General features: G+C 46.1%; 1 protein-coding gene across 7 annotated transcripts in view; it reads left to right on the top strand.

Annotated features, from left to right (window-relative positions):
• The window catches only part of LOC138503495 (embryonic protein UVS.2-like), a 293,734-nt gene that overhangs the window by 157,537 nt on the left and 118,305 nt on the right, over positions 1-17,892 (top strand). For 5 of the 7 annotated variants that reach the window (XM_069623275.1, XM_069623271.1, XM_069623274.1 and 2 more), the window contains 3 exons: positions 9,470-9,645; positions 15,722-15,803; positions 17,282-17,409. In XM_069623275.1, coding sequence (XP_069479376.1) covers positions 9,470-9,645; positions 15,722-15,803; positions 17,282-17,409 — 386 coding nt within the window. The remainder of the gene's footprint in view (positions 1-9,469; positions 9,646-15,721; positions 15,804-17,281; positions 17,410-17,892) is intronic. The other 2 variants (XM_069623273.1, XM_069623272.1) reach the window with 1 other exon arrangement.

The raw sequence follows: 17,892 nt of genomic DNA, 5'->3' as shown, positions 1-17,892 counted from the left end.
TCAATGATATTTGTGATGTCATCTTTGATGTTATGGGTGTTAGCCTTAGCAGTGCACGGTGGTGGCGCGAGTTATGGTTGCTAAGCTTACCATAACTGGCGAATTTCAAGGGTTTTTCGGTTTTACTTGGAACCATAACGTCCCTTTAACAATGTCTCTTTAACAAAGTTCTTTCACTGAATTTCACAGGTTTTTAGTAGCGCAACTTAACCATAACGTCCCTTTAATAAAGTTTTTTCATTGAATTTCATAGGTTTTTATTAGTGCAACTTAATCATAACGTCCCTTTAACAAAGTGTTTTCATTGAATTTCATAGGTTTTTATTAGTGCAACTTAACCATAACATCCCTTTAACACATTTTTTTTTACTGAATTTCAATAGATGAAGACCACTAGCATCCTAGGTCCTCAAAGTGGCCTGTGCCATCCCGGGGTAGGAAGGAAAATCTTTTACAATATGGCCACCATGGAATGGGAAGGCGGAGTGTATAAAGAGAACACAACAGGGCATCAGCGGGGGGGTGTGGGGAACAAGAGGTCAACAAGGGGCATCATAGGAGGGGTGGACAAGAGGAAGACATGGGGCTTGAGCGGGGGGGAACAGGAGGAAGACATGGGGCATGAGTGGGGGGTGGGGGAACAGGAAAGAGACACGGGGCATGAGCGGGGGTGGGGGGAAAGGAGGGAGACACAAGGCATCAGCTGGGGTGGGGGAGTACGCAAGGGAGACATGGGGCATGAGCGGGGGTTGGGGGGGTACACGAGGGAGACACGGGGCATGAGCAGGAGTCGGGGGGAACAGGGCAGACACGGGGCATGAGCGGGGGGTGGGGGGACAGGAGCGAGACACGGGGCATGAGCAGGGGGTGGGGGGAAAAGGAGGGAGACACAGGGCATGAGCGGGGGGTGGGGGAACAGGAGGGAGACACGGGGCATGAGTGGGGGTGGGGGAACAGGCGAGAAACGGGGCATGAGCGTGGGGGTGGGGGGAACGGGAGGGAGACACGGGGCATGAGCGGGGGTGGCGGGGAACAGGAGGGAGACACAGGGCATGAGCGGGGGATGGGGTGAACAGGGGAGAGACGCAGGGCATGAGCAGGGGGTGGGGTGAACAGGGGAGAGACACAGGGCATGAGCAGGGGGTGGGGAGGAACAGGGGAGACACGGGGCATGAGCGGGGGGTGGAGGGAACAGGAGGGAGACACGGGGCATGAGCAGGGGTGGGGGAACAGGGGAGAAACACAGGGCATGAGCGGGGGTGGGGGAACAGGGCAGACACGGGACATGAGCGGGGGTTGGGGGTAACATGAAGGAGACACAGGGCATGAGCGTGGGTGGGGGGAACACGAGGGAGACACGGGGCATGAGCGGGGGGTGGGGGGTACAGGAGGGAGACACAGGGAATGAGTGGGGGGTGGGGGGAACAGGGGAGACACGGGGCATGAGCGAGGGGTGGGGGGGAAGGAGGGAGACAGACAGGGGGCATGAGCGGGGGACAGGGGGGACAGGAGGGAGACACGGGGCATGAGCGGGGGTTGGGGGGAACAGGAGGGAGACAGACATGGGGCATGAGCGGGGGGTGGGGGCACAAGGAGGGAGACAGACACCGGGCATGTGCGGGGGGTGGGGGGTCAGGAGGGAGACACGGGGCATGAGTGTGGGGTGAGAGGTACAGGAGGGAGACACAGGGCATGAGCGGGGGTGGCGGGGAACAGGGGAGTAACGGGGCATGAGCGGGGGATGGGGGGAAAAGGAGGGAGACACAGGGCATGAGCGGGGGATGGGGTGAACAGGGGAGAGACGCAGGGCATGAGCAGGGGGTGGGGTGAACAGGGGAGAAACACAGGGCATGAGCAGGGGTGGGGGAACAGGGCAGACAAGGGACATGAGCGGGGGTTGGGGGTAACATGAAGGAGACACAGGGCATGAGCGTGGGTGGGGGGAACACGAGGGAGACACGGGGCATGAGCGGGGGGTGGGGGGTACAGGAGGGAGACACGGGGCATGAGTGGGGGGTGGGGGGAACAGGGGAGACACGGGGCATGAGCGAGGGGTGGGGGGAAGGAGGGAGACAGACAGGGGGCATGAGCGGGGGGCAGGGGGGACAGGAGGGAGACACGGGGCATGAGCGGGGGTTGGGGGGAACAGGAGGGAGACAGACATGGGGCATGAGCGGGGGGTGGGGGCACAAGGAGGGAGACAGACACCGGGCATGTGCGGGGGGTGGGGGGTCAGGAGGGAGACACGGGGCATGAGCGTGGGGTGAGGGGTACAGGAGGGAGACACAGGGCATGAGCGGGGGGTGGGGGGTACAGGAGGGAGACACAGGGAATGAGCGGGGGGTGGGGGTACAGGAGTGAGACACGGGCATGAATGGGGGTGGGGGGAACAGGACAGACACGGGGCATGAGCGGGGGGTGGGAGGGAGAAGGGAGACACGGGGCATGAGCAGGGGGTGGAAGGGGAAAGAAGGGAGACACAGGGCATGAGCGGGGGGTGAGAGGAACAGGGGAGACACGGGGCATGTGCGGGAGGTGGAGGGGGGGGAAAGAAGGGAGACACGGGGCATGAGCCGGGGGTGGGGGGAAAGAAGGGATACACGGGGCATGAGCGGGGGGTGGAAGAAGGGAGACACGGGGCATGAGCGGGGGGTGGGGGGAAAAAAGAGAGACACTGGGCATGAGCGGGGGTGGGGGGGAAAGAAGCAAGACACGGGGCATGAGCGTGGGGTGGGGTGGAGAAGGGAGACACGGGGCATGAACGAGGGGTGGAGGGGGAAAGAAGGGAGACACGGGGCATGAGCGGGGGGTGGAGGGAAAGAAGGGATACATGGGGCATGAGCGGGGGTGGGGGGAAAAGGAGGGGGACAGACACGGAGCATGAGCGGGGGGGTGGTGGTGAACAGGGGAGACACGGGCCATGAGCGTGGGGAACTTGAGGAAGACACGGGGCATGAGCGGGTGTGGGGGCAACAGGAGGAAGACACGGGGTCTGAGCTAACTGTGCAGGCAGCAGATCCTGCCCCTCAGCACTCCGCAGGTCACAGTGTGCCGATGGCGTGAGCGGGGGTGGAGGAACAAAAGAGAACCACGGGGCATGAGGGGGATGGGGGGACAGGAGGAAGACACGGGGATGAGCGGGGGGTTGGGGGTAACGAGAGGAAGACATGGGCATGAGCAGGGGTGGGGGGAACGGGAGGAAGACATGGGGCCTGAGCTTACTATGCAGGCGCAGATCCTGCTCCTCAAAAGATAAACAAAGATGGCGGGCGTCTCTCAAAATACGACGCACTGCACGCTTCACCACAGCCAATGAGAGGGCACATCAGATGTCCGTGGACATCACACAAGCCGCTTGCCCAATCCCCGTCCTGTCCGCGGAGCGAACAGGGAAGTGTGTTCGCAAAGCGGACATAGATATCACTAATTTTGTCTGACCTACTTTTTGGGCATTTTTAAAAAAAACTACTGGAGGATTTTCACCAAATTTGCAAAAGCACACTTCTGGGACCAAGCCGCTGCTCCTGATCCAAATTTGGTGAAAATCCATCCAGCGGTTTGGGCTGTAGGCGTGAGCAAAGGTTTTTTCCCATTCAGTCTATGGGGAAAAAAAAATTGCGACCCCCCCCTCTAACTTTGCCCCCCCCTGGACCAAACCTCACCAAACTTTCGCAAACAATTCAGAGTGGGCCATATACTTTTTTTGCAAAGTTTGGTGTGGATTCGTCCCGGGGGAGCAAAGTTATAAGCCGCCCAAAAAGTGCTCTTTCTATTTTTACGCTTTGTTGAATTTTAGATGATTTTAGAAATTATTTGATTGTAATCATGCTCAATTTGATTCTGTATGCCTGGAGGATTGTGAAAGTATTTTTTTACTGGGAATTTTACTGTGTATGTGGGAAGGATTGGGAAAAGTAGTTAAGTGATTTTATTTTACTTAACGTTAACGGTGCAACATCGTAATTAATTGTTGCAGGCAGGATCGCGCACACAGGGTGAGGACTAATGTGCAGTCCTCTTTCTTTACCCTTTGTCCCGCCCTCCTCCTCGCTCTTGGCCAGATCCATGCACATATGTGCAGGATCGACCTCCCACGCAGCGAGAGGTGAGCTGATCCTTCAGGGGACAGCCGCTTATCGTTTTTTACACTTTGTTGAATTTTAGATGATTTTAGAAAGTATTTGATTGTAATCATGCTCAATTTGATTCTGTATGCCTGAAGGATTGTGAAAGTATTATATACTGCCAATTTTACTGTGTATGTGGGAAGGATTGGGGAAAGTAGGAAAGTGCTTTTATTTTACTTAACGTTGCAGTGCAACATCGTAATTAATTGTTGCAGGAAGGATCACACACACAAGGTGAGGACTAACGTGCAGTCCTCTTTCTTTACTCTTTGTCCTGCCCTCCGCCTCACTCTCGGGCGATCCTTGCACATATGTGCAGGATCGACCGCCCGCGCAGCGGGCGGGCACAGCCGGCACGCCACCAGCGCGCCAATGGTGCACTTAAGGCAAGCCCGTCTGTGCCCGTCCGTGCCGGGAAGGGTCGGGTGGGAGTGCTCAAAAGGAGCTTTCTACTCTCCACTGCCCCCACAGATACACTTTGGCCAGCTGGCTGGCTCCATGACCTGCCCTCTATGACCAGCAATGCTGCTACCACCCTTAACGGCTTGAAGACTGCTGTGACAAGCCCTACCCTATTATTATTGAACACTAGGTCACTCCCAGCTCACACTGGCGAAATTTGGGACCTATTGTCCAGTAGAGAGCCAGATTTTCTATGCCTGACTGAAACCTGGATCACTTCTAGTTCAGCGCCAGCTTTAGTTCAAGCTATTCCCCCTACCTATCTCATTATCCACCACGACCGTCCACCCCCCAAACAAGGGGGGGAGTCGCGGTTATTTTCCGAGATTAGCATGCTGTGACCCAACTGCTGTACTCGCACACACTCGATATGGAAGCTCTCTTTTTTAGAGTAGCCACTACACCGCCTTGTATCATCCATTTCCTGCTTATATACCACCCCCCTGGACCCATATGCTCCTTTGGGCTAGGTCTAGCTGAGCTTATAACCGGTCTGAACATGCAATATACCAACTTAGTGGTACTATGTGATCTCAACCTACATTTTAATTTGCCAAGACCGACTGAGTTAACTACCTTCTTTGACAGTCTCTCTGACTTACAGCTTCATCAATTGATCCAGGCCCCTACCCTTTCTCATGGAAACACTCTTGATTTAGTGTTTGCCAAGAACTCCCTGTGCGCCCCGGTCTGATCGAACCAGTGGTATGGTCTGACCACCATCTGATATCCTGGACATTTACTCCAGTGACTCCACCTCCTAAGCTCCTCCCTCCCAAAGCCCTATTGCGCTCTTGGCGCTCGGTAGATACCAAGGCTCTTAGTGCCCTAATAGCCACCGATTGTGCCTCTCGGAGGCCACTATCCTTAAAATCTCTATCCCAAATTTTTGTGGATGCTGCAGATCTCTGCGCCCCACTCAAAATGATTAAAAGCCGCAGACTGCCTTCTCAACCCTGGTTCACGGACCAGCTTAAATCTGCTCGGCTGAAACTCAGACAATTGGAACGCAAATGGCAAAACCATTATAACCCTGCGCTCAGAGATTCCTATAAATCTGGGCTCTCTGCTTATCTCACCGAGGTTAAACTGGCGAAATCTTATTTTTTCTCCCAGAAAATCGAAAACGCTTTATGCCAGCCCAAAGTTTTGTTCTCGATTGTACAGTCACTAGCCTCCTCCTCTTTTATCACTAAAATTGAACGGATTCACACAAATATTGCAAAATCCCCGGCGATAATGTCGACAGATACCATTATACCATTTCCTGCCCCTCTGATTGATCCTCTAGTCAGTTGGTCCACGTTCCATCTTTTTAGTGAGGCAGAGGTCCTTGCAGCCATTTTGAAAATCAAATCATCCTCTTCTGAGGACGCTATTCCTGCCACCATCATGAAGCAGATCGCTTCAGATCTACTTACTAATATCACCATGGCTATTAATGACTCATGTCAGTCAGGCTTGGTCCCTTCGGAGCTGAAATCTGCAAGGCTTATTCCACTTCTTAAGAAGCCCACACTTGATCCCACAGCTCCCGCTAATTTCCGTCCAATCTCTCTACTTCCCTTTCTGTCCAAACTTCTGGAATCTCTCATCAATCCCCTTCTGTCTTCTTTCTTGGAATCCTCTAAAATCTTCAACCCTGATCAGGCTGGCTTTAGGCCTGGGAGAGGCATGGAAAGTGTGCTGGTATCTGTTCAAGACGACATTGCCAGACTAGTTGATGCAGGTGGAGTTGGTGCCTTGATTCTGTTGGACTTATCAGCCGCATTCGTCACGGTTGATCACCCTTTTCTGCTTTCTCGTTTGGCCCAGATTGGGATATCTGGCCAAGTTCTTGCCTGGTTTACTTCCTTTCTTTCAGATTGTACCCAAACCCTGGCTATGCCTCCCTTTCTTTCTTCCTCCTGCCCCCTCACTTGCGTTGTTCCACAGGGATCCTCACTTTCCCCAATTTTGTTTAACATTTACATCTGGGCACTGTCTGCCTCATCCACTCCTAAGGCCTCAATTGCTATTCCTACACCAACGATACCCAAATCCTGATCTGTCTAGACCAAGATCAGGTTGAGGTATCATCATGCCTTCATGACTGGTTGAAAGCTGTAGGGGACTGGATGTACCAGAATTGGCTTAAACTCAATGGCGACAAAACAGAGGTTCTGGTGGTAGGTTGTCCTCCCGACCCTTCACTGTGGACCCCTGCCTTCTGGCCCACCTCTTTAGGTCCTCTTCCCTGCCCCGTCAGTAAAGTGAGAAACCTGGGCATTATTCTCTATGCTACCCTCTCCATGTCCAACCAAGTGTCGGCTGTGTGCCAAGCCTCCCACCATCAGATTAGGCATCTCAGGAGAGCCTTACCCATGATACCTAAAGCCTTCCACCCCCCAGTAGTGGCTGCGTTGGTGCTTTCGCGACTGGACTATTGCAATTCTTTGCATCTGTCACAGCCAGTTGGCCTAATACAGCGGCTTCATCGCATGCAGAATTTGGCGGCTAGACTGGCCACCGGCACCCCTTATGGTGCCCACATCTCTCCAGTACTCCGGCGACTCCACTGGCTTCCAGTCGGACAGCGGGTCCTCTTTAAATTTCTGTGCATTGTGCACCGGGCGGTTCACAGCCAAGGAGCTGAATTCTTGCAATCAGAATTCACTCGTTATGTCCCTATACGCGACCTGCGCTCCGCGTCCACCAATCTTCTTGTTGTTCCTAGGTTCAACCGTGAAAGAGTCGGCGGCAGAGCTTTCTCGATCGCTGCGGCCAGACTCTGGAACAACCTCCCCCCGACACTAAGAAACATTTCCAACCATCTCAGCTTTAGAAAAGCCCTGAAGACGATTCTGTTTTAGCTCTCTCTTGTCTGGGCTTTCCTCTGCTTGATTAGCTCTCTCAGCGCCATGATGCCCTTGGGCGACCTGGCGCTTTATACGCTTAAATAACATAACATAACATAATTTTGAAACAAAAAAAAATGCAGAATCTCAGGAAAGGAGCTTTAACTCATTTTATTAGGAACAACGCTTCAAAACTTTAAGTTTAAGAATGTCTGTCGTCTGGTAAATATATGGAAAACCGTTTAAACATATTTTGCTGTAAAAATATACTCACATTTATTTTAACTAATATTTGGGTGTAAATAAATTCAAAATGTAGCCGTTTTAAAAATAAGAAAAGATAATAACTCCTTTACTGTGTTCAAATAACACTGAGCCTGGTTTATTTCATTGCAGAATAAAGAAGAATGTATTACATTTGGTGTAATTATTTTCTGGGTTAAGTGGGCTAACATTCTTCTGACGTAATGTTAATAATTTTAACAACACTGCAGATTCTTCTTATAACTTTAACATAATAATAGGTTTGTTTTGTTCCCAGCGAAAGAAAGAATAGTCCGGAATATGTATTAATCATGGAATTTCTCTTATTTCATTGGGAAAACTAACTGTGAAAAAAGGTTTCCCTTCCTTTCATGAAAGTGATAAAAGAATACTACAATGCACCCAGGTGATGAAGGTTGGAGTCGCACGTGAGAAACCCTGACAAATCATGTGTGCTATACACATTCATTTCATATATAATTTCAATGGAAGGGGTTGTGGTGTGCATTGCTTTTATTATAACAGACTGTGATATTTCGTTTCATTTTGTTCTGTCTTGTACAAGCTTTGAAACGAAAAGTATTTGGTATGAATAGCTGTATGTCTTAAAAATATGTTTGTTCTCACACTCATGTCCACGTATTCAATTTTATATGATCAATCCGTTCTAATGTATCCGGTGTGACAGTATAACATGATTTACAGAAAGATATCTACAGTGTCTAATCCAAAGAACAGGGTTCCTGGGTATTCTAATAAGATCTGACTGGGTGCTGGTATACCAAACAAACAATGCTCCAGAGAATAACTAGGACCCTGGCAAAGTAGCAGACACTATGAAGCGCAAACATTGGGTATTCTTTTCAATAGCAATTGTGCAATAACAAGCACTGGCAAAGCCAAGAGGTCTGATACCGAGTTTGAATAGATTAAGCGTTTTGTATCCCGTGAGGGCTTTAAAAAATACTCTTACCATCTACACATACATAGACTCGATTACTTGGGTTTGCCAATGCTTTTTACACAATTCTGCTGCAGCTGCATCATGCCATGTTTCACTGAACTGTGGTCCCAACCCAGTCATAAACATCTCCAGGAAAATAGGACCTGAATATTCTGCATCTAGTTTGAATACTGCCATGGGAATGTTATCAGATCCTGGTGCTCTGGAGGTGTTGGACGCCTGCAGAGCGTCTTCAAAAGTATCCAGATTTATCATAATAGTACCAGGGGAAGAGGGGCCAATACCCTCTATAAGAGAATGAAGTCCTTCCAGAAAAGGCTCTTTTCACCGAAAAACAAAATTAGCCTCATACAGTACATTTGGGACACATATTAAGACTACCTATTGTATAAATTGAGCCAATCAGCGTGCTGTATGTAGCAGGAGGGTAATAATGAAGAGGGTGCATTTGGAAAAAGATAATTCACCTTTAAAGTGGTTAGGAAGTAAGGAGGTCTAAATCGATGTTGTTTCAATGGTCAGGTTTTTTGAAAATAGAGAATAGATTAATGTTTAATGAGGTGTCCTTGGCCACCCTGGGGAGAATTCCAGGCAAGGAAAAGGAGTTGGTCCGGAGATTCATTAACTGTTAAGGAGATGAAATATGTCAAGGGGTAGTCCACGGTGTGTGGGCCCATACAGCCTGATACATCAGCTGTCAGAACAAGCTGATTGGCTACACTGCTCACGTTGAGTGTGATTGAGGATCCTGACATAGTGGAAGATAAAAGACCACAGGTTGTATTATCTAACATGTGGTGTTCCCTTCTTTCCAGATGCTGGTCTTACATCGGAAAAATTGGAGGTGCCCAGCAAATATCATTGACAGGATCTTGCATGACAATTGGCGCAATTCAGCATGAGTTGCACCATGCTCTGGGATTTTACCATGAGCAAAACCGCAGCGACCGTGATGATTATGTGACCATCATGACACAGTATATCTCACCCGGTACAGTGAAACTCCATACTCTCCTTTTCACATTCAAAGAATTGGAAAGCAAATCTGCGACACACAATGGTTTATAAGTCTTGGAAAGCATTGCACATGTTTTCACCTTTAGGTTCCTTTTTTAGCAGGACCCCAATGATGAAGATCAATGTATCTCGCAATCTAGTGAGATTATTGAGCACCTGTGTGAAGCTTGCTGAAATAAATGCAGTTTCCTGTGGCACCTATAGGCACTATTTATTTACAGCTGTAGTAAAGTGGTAAAACCAAGTTGGCATGGATCAGTGGGAGAGTTTAGCAGCAGGGTCAGTTGTACAACATTATTTGTAGGCAGCTGCCTTTGGAGCCCCAAACAAGGGGAACCAAAAGAGGAACAGATTTACCTTACAAGCAATACATCTAGACCCATTGGGAAAGGGCAATAATGGTGAGTGCTAGGGATATTTGTGCACAGCCCTCTGATGAGGGCAGTGCAACCATCCAAGATAAATGTTTTTAGTAGGGAAATGCAGTTAGTCCACACACATAGGCAGAAGATACACTCACAGTGGTATCTTAAAACATGTACACTTTGCTTACAATTAAATATAGAATATCTATTAGCTAAAAATACATACTATTAGCGAATAACATTGGAATAAACACAGAGCATCTAAAAACATTTTTTTTGTAATGAATAATGGTCAAGTAAGATCAAAACCACTTCTAAAATTAAAAAGTAAATCTGCTATTTAGAGAGACAAAGGCAAATAAGCTAAGCAAGCAGAGCAAAAGGGGATCCTATATAACAGTAAAATACATTAAGGTAATCACCATCAGGACGCTATGTGCCAACACTAAAATACAGCCCCAGTAATCATTGTCCTCTACGACAATGTATTACGGATATTGCAAAGGTGCACCATACATTAAATGCAGGACCTAGTGAGTACCAACTCATTATATTCTTAAGAAAGATAGATACAATAATACTTGGCAGTCATACAGTGTAACAAAATATTTCCAAAAAAGCAGAGATGTAATGCAAGACTTTAAAACAAGTATATGCATTCAATGGCACAAGCTAAAACTCCAGTGTTTGGCATAGAGCTCCAGGGAACATGGGGAGACCCAGGAAGGAGGAAATGTCCACTGGTAGTAAGCACCTCAAAAGTCACTTTGTTAGAGTTCCAGGTAAGCTCAGAAGTTCACTGTAGAATTAAATGAGAACAAATCATGAAGCGCAGCCGTGGCTGTGGGGACGAGTAAAGTAAGTACCAGGTCTGCAGTTGCAGAGAAGACAGCAACCAACGTCAGGGAGAGACAATCCCAGGAAGTGTTGCTTCCCATCAAGATTTGATCCAAGAGGAGTCTATCTCAAAACGAGATTGAAGGGAACCTACAGAAAACTTTAACCCCGGACCATGGAGATCCCTAAGGATAAGCATCTCGAATAACCCACTACCCCAGAGCCCAGAGGTAAGACCTTGCAGTTGTGGTTCCCACCAAAATATGTTAGGGAGGACAAAACAGGACAGTCTTAATTGCTAGGTGTGCTGGTTCTATGCAATTTCCTAGAGATTTATTCATCGAGGTAGAATTCAACAAATTCTTAGCCCTCCCTGTAACTTTGTAGTACCCTAACCCACCCCACATGCATTTGCTGTAAACATTGAGCTAGAAAATGCAATGCTATCTCCCTTGATGGAAAAACCTGTGATGGAATCTACCTATCCCATGTTTAATAGGACCTGGCCACCCAGGGGATTGAAAGCCTTACCAAGGATGACCCAGATAGGAATAAAGTAGAAACATCTGTCTTCCTAAGAGTCAGACCCCTGAACCAGAAGTGGAAGCAATAGCAGAGATGGCTCTTTGAAGATGGTGGAACCAAGCCAAACAGATTCTTATGTTTCTGAGAAAAAAGGAGGGCAGCCAGCTAGGAGAAAATAGTCAGTCGAAGAAGACAACAGTGGAAGCAACAGGAGAGGTGAGGTATTGTGGTCTGAATACACTTAAATTACCAAGGCAGTGAAATTAATAATATGGCAGCAAAACAGGCTAGTGGTGGTCCTGTTAGGGAAGGCCTAGCATATACCATAAGGATGGTTGCGGGAGAGGAAAAGTACAGCTCTGGAAGGATTTCCAGTAACTGAAAATTAGAGCTAAGGTACTGAGATTCAAGCCCAGTCAGTATGGCCAAACCTGGCCTCAAGATTCATCAGCATCATTTAAGTGCCAAAATCTTCCAGCAGTTAGGTATACCTGCAGACTTCCAAGCCAAATCCAGCAGAACTGACGGCAGGAACATGGACTTCCCCAGATAAACTGACACAATTATGGGCTTCCATAAGCAAATCATCAAATCACACACCAGGGCGTATAACCAAGGTTTTGGCAGCCAACCAATTAGGATGGCCTCAGAAACTGCCAACCTTTCCTGTGAAACTTCACAATGTGTTTAGTAGCAGTTTTAGGGTGAGGGGCTGGTCTAAATCAGTCCAACCCACTATAGAGGGTTCAGGGTTGGGCACAGATGGAAACAGAGTATGCACAATGGCCATTGTAGGCCGGTCTAATGATTTAATTAAACAAAGAATAGGCCACAAAAACGAAATGCCTGATTGCAGGTCTTAAGCAAATACATAGGTTACCCAATGGCTACCCAAAAGGTTCATTGGGCTACTAATGCCAAAAGTAAATTATGGCTGCCAGCAGACTACTCCATAAAACCTAGTAAGGGGGTTATAAAAACATAAGGCCCAAAATGGGCTACATAAATAGCACCCTTCTACTAACAGCCATATGGGCTACCATATTACCTTATCCTAAAAAATGGTTGCAGTGGCAGCTGGACTTCAATAGAAGTCCCACTGTCCACAAAAAGAGGCCACACATCTGAAAAAAAACAGAGGAAAAAGCAAAATGTTTAGGTATCCCCAAAAGGAACAACTGAACTTCCAAAAACGAAATAGTGAAAAGGCTAAAATGTAATTTCACTGAAGTTGGCAGATAGGAAATGGTAAATGTGTACTCATTGGTGTGGTAAGTGTACACTCTTGAATGATCATAAATCCTGTGTGCTTTACATGTAATTTTTCACCTCATTACTGAATGATGAATACTTCATTCTGTATTTACGAAAATAATGCCTGATTATGATGTGGAATACTACCCAAAAGTAGGAGGTCATAATAATGTAGGGGGAACATTATGAAGATGCTTCAAAAATATGTCTCTCCTGCACATTAAAGGAATGTGCTGCTGCATTTATTATCTTGTGGTGAAATTGGCAAGCACAGCTAGTACAGGCATGATGTGTGAAAAGATGCACACATTCTGATGCCCTAGGGCCAACCTATGTAATGTACAGGAAGGACCATGCTGACTCTTAGGTTCTATCTTTCTGTCCCTGAAAAGCAGTGATACACACGGCTGCTCTCCCATATGCATATGCATTTCCACCCTGCAAACAGGTGTGGATAAGAACTTTTTTTATTTTAAAGGGAATCGATAATGGGGTATTTCTGAAATACTGAATGGTGGAATCATTTCCCACTCTAGCTGCAGTAAAGCCAGAAGGTTGCACGCTTTACCCATAGTTACTGCATGTGATGTTCCTGTCGTGAATAGTAGTAGGCACCTAATCACCCCTTTAGCTTGCAGTGTGCATTTTCTGTCTCCTTCTCCTCAAGAATATGACCAGAAATTGCATGTTTTCATTATCCTCTCATCCTCACTAACAGGTATGCTGGCACAGGACATACTGATCACACTTTATACACTAGGTCAACATCCGGTCCATGCGAAATCCGAATAGTTATCTCCCGTGACATTTAATATTGTTCCTAGTGCACCCCACTGCAATTGTTCTTAAAGGGTAACAGCCAGGTTCAATGACACTGGACAGAAAATGTCTTGCGCTCTGGGTGGTATTGTCATTATTAGTTGAAATCTGATATTGTCTCTGTCTCACTCTCTTTCTCTGTCTCTCTCTCTGTCTCTCTCACACACCCTAGTCCTCGCTCTATGCCTCTGTTGCTGTGCGGGTGAGAGTTGTTTTGCCAGGTGCGCAAGTGCTAGAGCCATTGCAGCCTTTGCTGACATCAGGCTGACCAGAGATAAGACCTATATCTTGAAGGAAGTGTGGAGTGCTGGGTTTTTAATGATAAAAGATGAATGAGGGAACTAAAGACAGATGCATCTCACCAAGGTGACCAGCCTTGTATTTAGAGACATACATGATTATTCAATGTATCCTTCAGAAATGTCACCATAACACAGAGGGAGTCTTGTCTGTAAGTGGAGGTGTAAGGGAATGCAAATATGCTCTTCAGGTGGTGATGGGGTTTTGACAGGCCATGTAATGGACCAGAGGACCAGGCTGCAGACTCTATGATTGTGATTATTTTATATTGTGTGTTAATTATTAGGGCTTATGCATACTGTAATGAATGTTTAGGTTCAACAGCACTCATTCAAATCAGTGGACATCATTCAAAAATAAGCGTTGCCTTAGTGCTCACAGAAGAAACAGTAAATTATTTTGAATCTGAGCATAACCCTTTCTACGTATGAAGGACATTTAGAAGGAGGGAATTGTTTATATTCTCTGCAATGAGCTATTAAAAATGGCAATGATTAATTGTACTAACACTTCAAGCTGGTTCGTTTACAAATAGTGCAATGTTAATTTTGCAGGAACTCTTCCAGTATGTATTATAGCCTTAATAAGAATGTTACACTTGTCTTACTGACCAAAGAACATTATCAAAACCTAGAACAACCTAATAAATAATTTACTGATAGAAGTTATTTATTTGAAGATGTACAGTCTGCATATTCCTGTTTTGTTCTTTCGATATATCCCTGTAAAATTGAAGCAGCAAATAGCACTGTTGGGGGTTTCCAGGTATAGTTTTATAGGAGGTGTGCCTGGATCTCATAGTTAGGATGTCTGTGCCATTTGTCGGGACATCCTTAGATAATTCTATATACAGGACGTGAAAAGTAGCATGGGTCACATGCAGGCTATACTCTCCTGAGATTTGAGTATGTGAGCATTCTAACCACAATAGCACTTTATTTACCACAATATTTATCAAATTGAAAGGAATGCCAAACGTTCACTAAAATGCATATGTGGAAAGTGTGTTTGTTAATTGGAACACACGTTCCTGCAGAGCAACCACCTTACCTTAAATTTCATAAATCAAAACATCTTAATATAATACACCCTTGCAGGTGGCAGTGTGACACATTCAATGATCAGAAGATTGTGGCAGAAGCAGAGTAACATGCAGTGGCCGATTCACGTTCCTTTGACTCCCATAAACACTCTGTGTAAAACTGAAACGATAAGGATTGTGATCAGCCATCTGCCGCTGTCAGTTATGCACCTGTGGAAGGTCGGCAGTAGCATAAATAAGAATGTGGAAACCCGTGAAAAACTTGATGAGAGACCCCTGACATGCCACCACCATTGGACAGAAATTGGTCTATGCTTAATATGGGGGTGCTTGTTTAGTGTGAGGCCTCTGCACCAATGGAGCAGCAGGGGGGTGCATTATGTCCCTAGATATCACATGCCATAAATTTAGTCAATTTATGAACAATTCACACAATCCACCATTTCAAGTTATTTCATCTATGTGGGCTCACCACATCATGATGCACGCCAGCAGCTATTGTGAATGGTTGTACTTGATGCCTAAGTTGAAATTAAGTGGCCTGATTAGTGGATTGTATTGCTTTAGATACAGTAGCTCTGCACATTAATACAGCTACCCATATTGAAAACACGTCTGGCCTCAAACAGGACGAAGGGAGGCAATATTTGTTTTTATGAAGCAAATAGACATATACTATGTGTCAAAATCGTCAAGCATTTCAATAAAATATGTATTAACCATGAGAAAATAGCAGGCCATTTCACGAACAAATGGACACTAGCCTCTGAAATAGAAATACACACATAGAAGACTGCTCAGGGGTCAAAGAGAGTAAACAGGTGTGAAATGCTCAGATGCGTATCTCTGTAATGCAGTACTCTTTGCTTTTACTCCTTCTCAGACTCTATTTGTCTTAATTTTGACAGGTGACATGGGCAATTTCGTCAAAGTAGACACCAATAACTTGGGTCTGGAGTACGACTACTTGTCTATGATGCACTACCCAAGGTAAACCTTAGTTGAGAGACTGGCGCTTTTTAAGTGTATGGTTCGAGGTTTTCCCTTCACAAATAGTCATGCATGTCTATTAGTCAATTTCAATGACATGATATAAGAAGCTAAATCATCCAACATATTATGTCATGTTATGTTATGTTATGGGTTGTTTACATTGCACTCAAACTTAAAGAAAAATGATAACTGTAGAAAAAGTATGAAGTGTTTTACATGATGAAGGAAGGGACTGCAAATGAAAAAGAAAAGTTTATAAATGTGCCTAGCAGTTTTGAAGCCGGATCAGGGGTGGAGATGCAGCAAAAAGATGACGGATTAAGGAAGGAGATGTCTCAATGGAGTTTGAATCCCAGTGTGCAATAACAACAATGGTTCACAATATGAATTTGGTGGTAATTCGGCAATACATTCAACACATTACTGCCATCTCGTTTACCGTTACCACCACTTGGTTTAATGGTTTTGCCACAGGATTATAAATGGCGGAAGGGTGCTGGTAATCATCGTTTTAGGAGACCATAGGACTCCATGAGTATTTTGGCACCAACTCTTTACCATGATGCTGGAGGAAAATCCTCCACGTCAAGTTCAAACTTGTTGTTCATCAGTGCAGTAACAACATTATCACCACTTTTAACCCACAATGCTGAATGTGTGACTCAATGTGCTGGGATAAGTGCCAAGAAGCAAATATAATCCCAGCTCCATGGTGTTACATGGTAGGGTGAGGGTTTTCCATTGGGCATATCTAGCTGGAAAGTCAGTTGCTGTGCAATACAAATTAAATACACCAAGAGAGGAGTCTACATTTCCTTCCCTCGGTGCATCCATCAGTCATCGTCAGGTATTCCCCACGAGTGTATGACATGGAAAGGCTTGTTTTCTTTTCTTTCTTGCACTTACTTATTGCAATATGTACCACTCGCTTTGTGGACTCAGGATGGTCAGTGCCACCGAGGACAGCCAGTCCACATGCAATGCATTCAGTTTGCCAGTTTAATGGGGAGAAGCCACAATTACACTATGATTAACAGTAGGATTAACAGTAGGAGCAGAGTCTTTTCAGAAGAGAGGAATTATAAGTGCCCAGCTGGTCATTGCATTGTTATTAAGTAACCATCACCTAAGCAGAAAGACATTTCTCCTTGATGCCCTGAGATACTGGAGCAACCCCTTCGTTAACATAAGGGCCCGATCCACTCACAGCTCCTTCCAGAATGTTGTTTGAAATCCAATATCTAGGATGTAAAATTGATGGGAAATCTGTCAGCGGATCTGAGTATTCTAATCATATTTGTGGTGGTATGGGCAGGCATAAATCATAAAGGAACAGATCAAAGTAATGATTGTTCTGCAAAGCCTATTTATTTCCAGGTTAAAGAAATATCTGAAAATATAATCTGGTATGGCACTCCAGTACAGACCTACATCACTGCAAACCATTTAATGGAAGGCTATTTTCTTATCCCCAGAATTGCTTTCAGTAACACTTCGGGGAAAGCAACCATCATCCCCAAGCCAGATCCCAATGTTCCAATTGGCCAGAGATTCGGACTCAGCAGCCTAGATCTTGCTAAAGTCAACACCCTCTACCAGTGCGGTATGTATGTATGCATGTATGTGTGTATAAACAGTTTGTGTAGAGCACTCACACATATCAAACAAAGCCTTGGCACTAGGAGAACGCTGTGGATACAGAAGTTGCAATGCCAATAGTATGATTATGAGAAAAATAAGAAGGTTTTAAGGCATTTCCTAAATTTCAATATCCGTTTTATGGTGCAAGAGGACAGGAAGGATATCCCTACATAGTATCCCCACCAAAAATATCACTGTACATATGGTTGTTTGTCTCACCATAGGCAATATTTTAGGGGGGGATCATTTGTGGGAGTGGGGTTTGCAGGGGTGTCCCCCGCACATTTAAAAATAATGCAGGGGTTACGGGGGTGTCCCCCGCAGTTTCCATGGCTCAATATTGCCACAAAAATATGGCAATATTTTTGTATTGCGATATTTTTTGCGCTGATATTAACACATGGAACCGACAGGAAGTGTTTTCCAGTGCTGGACAGCAAATGCT

Source organism: Ambystoma mexicanum, chromosome 11 (assembly GCF_040938575.1).
Source record: "Ambystoma mexicanum isolate Mex_15411 chromosome 11, UKY_AmexF1_1, whole genome shotgun sequence".
In the NCBI taxonomy this organism is placed as follows: Eukaryota; Metazoa; Chordata; class Amphibia; order Caudata; family Ambystomatidae; genus Ambystoma; species Ambystoma mexicanum.
This window is presented reverse-complemented; position numbering and strand designations above follow the sequence as displayed.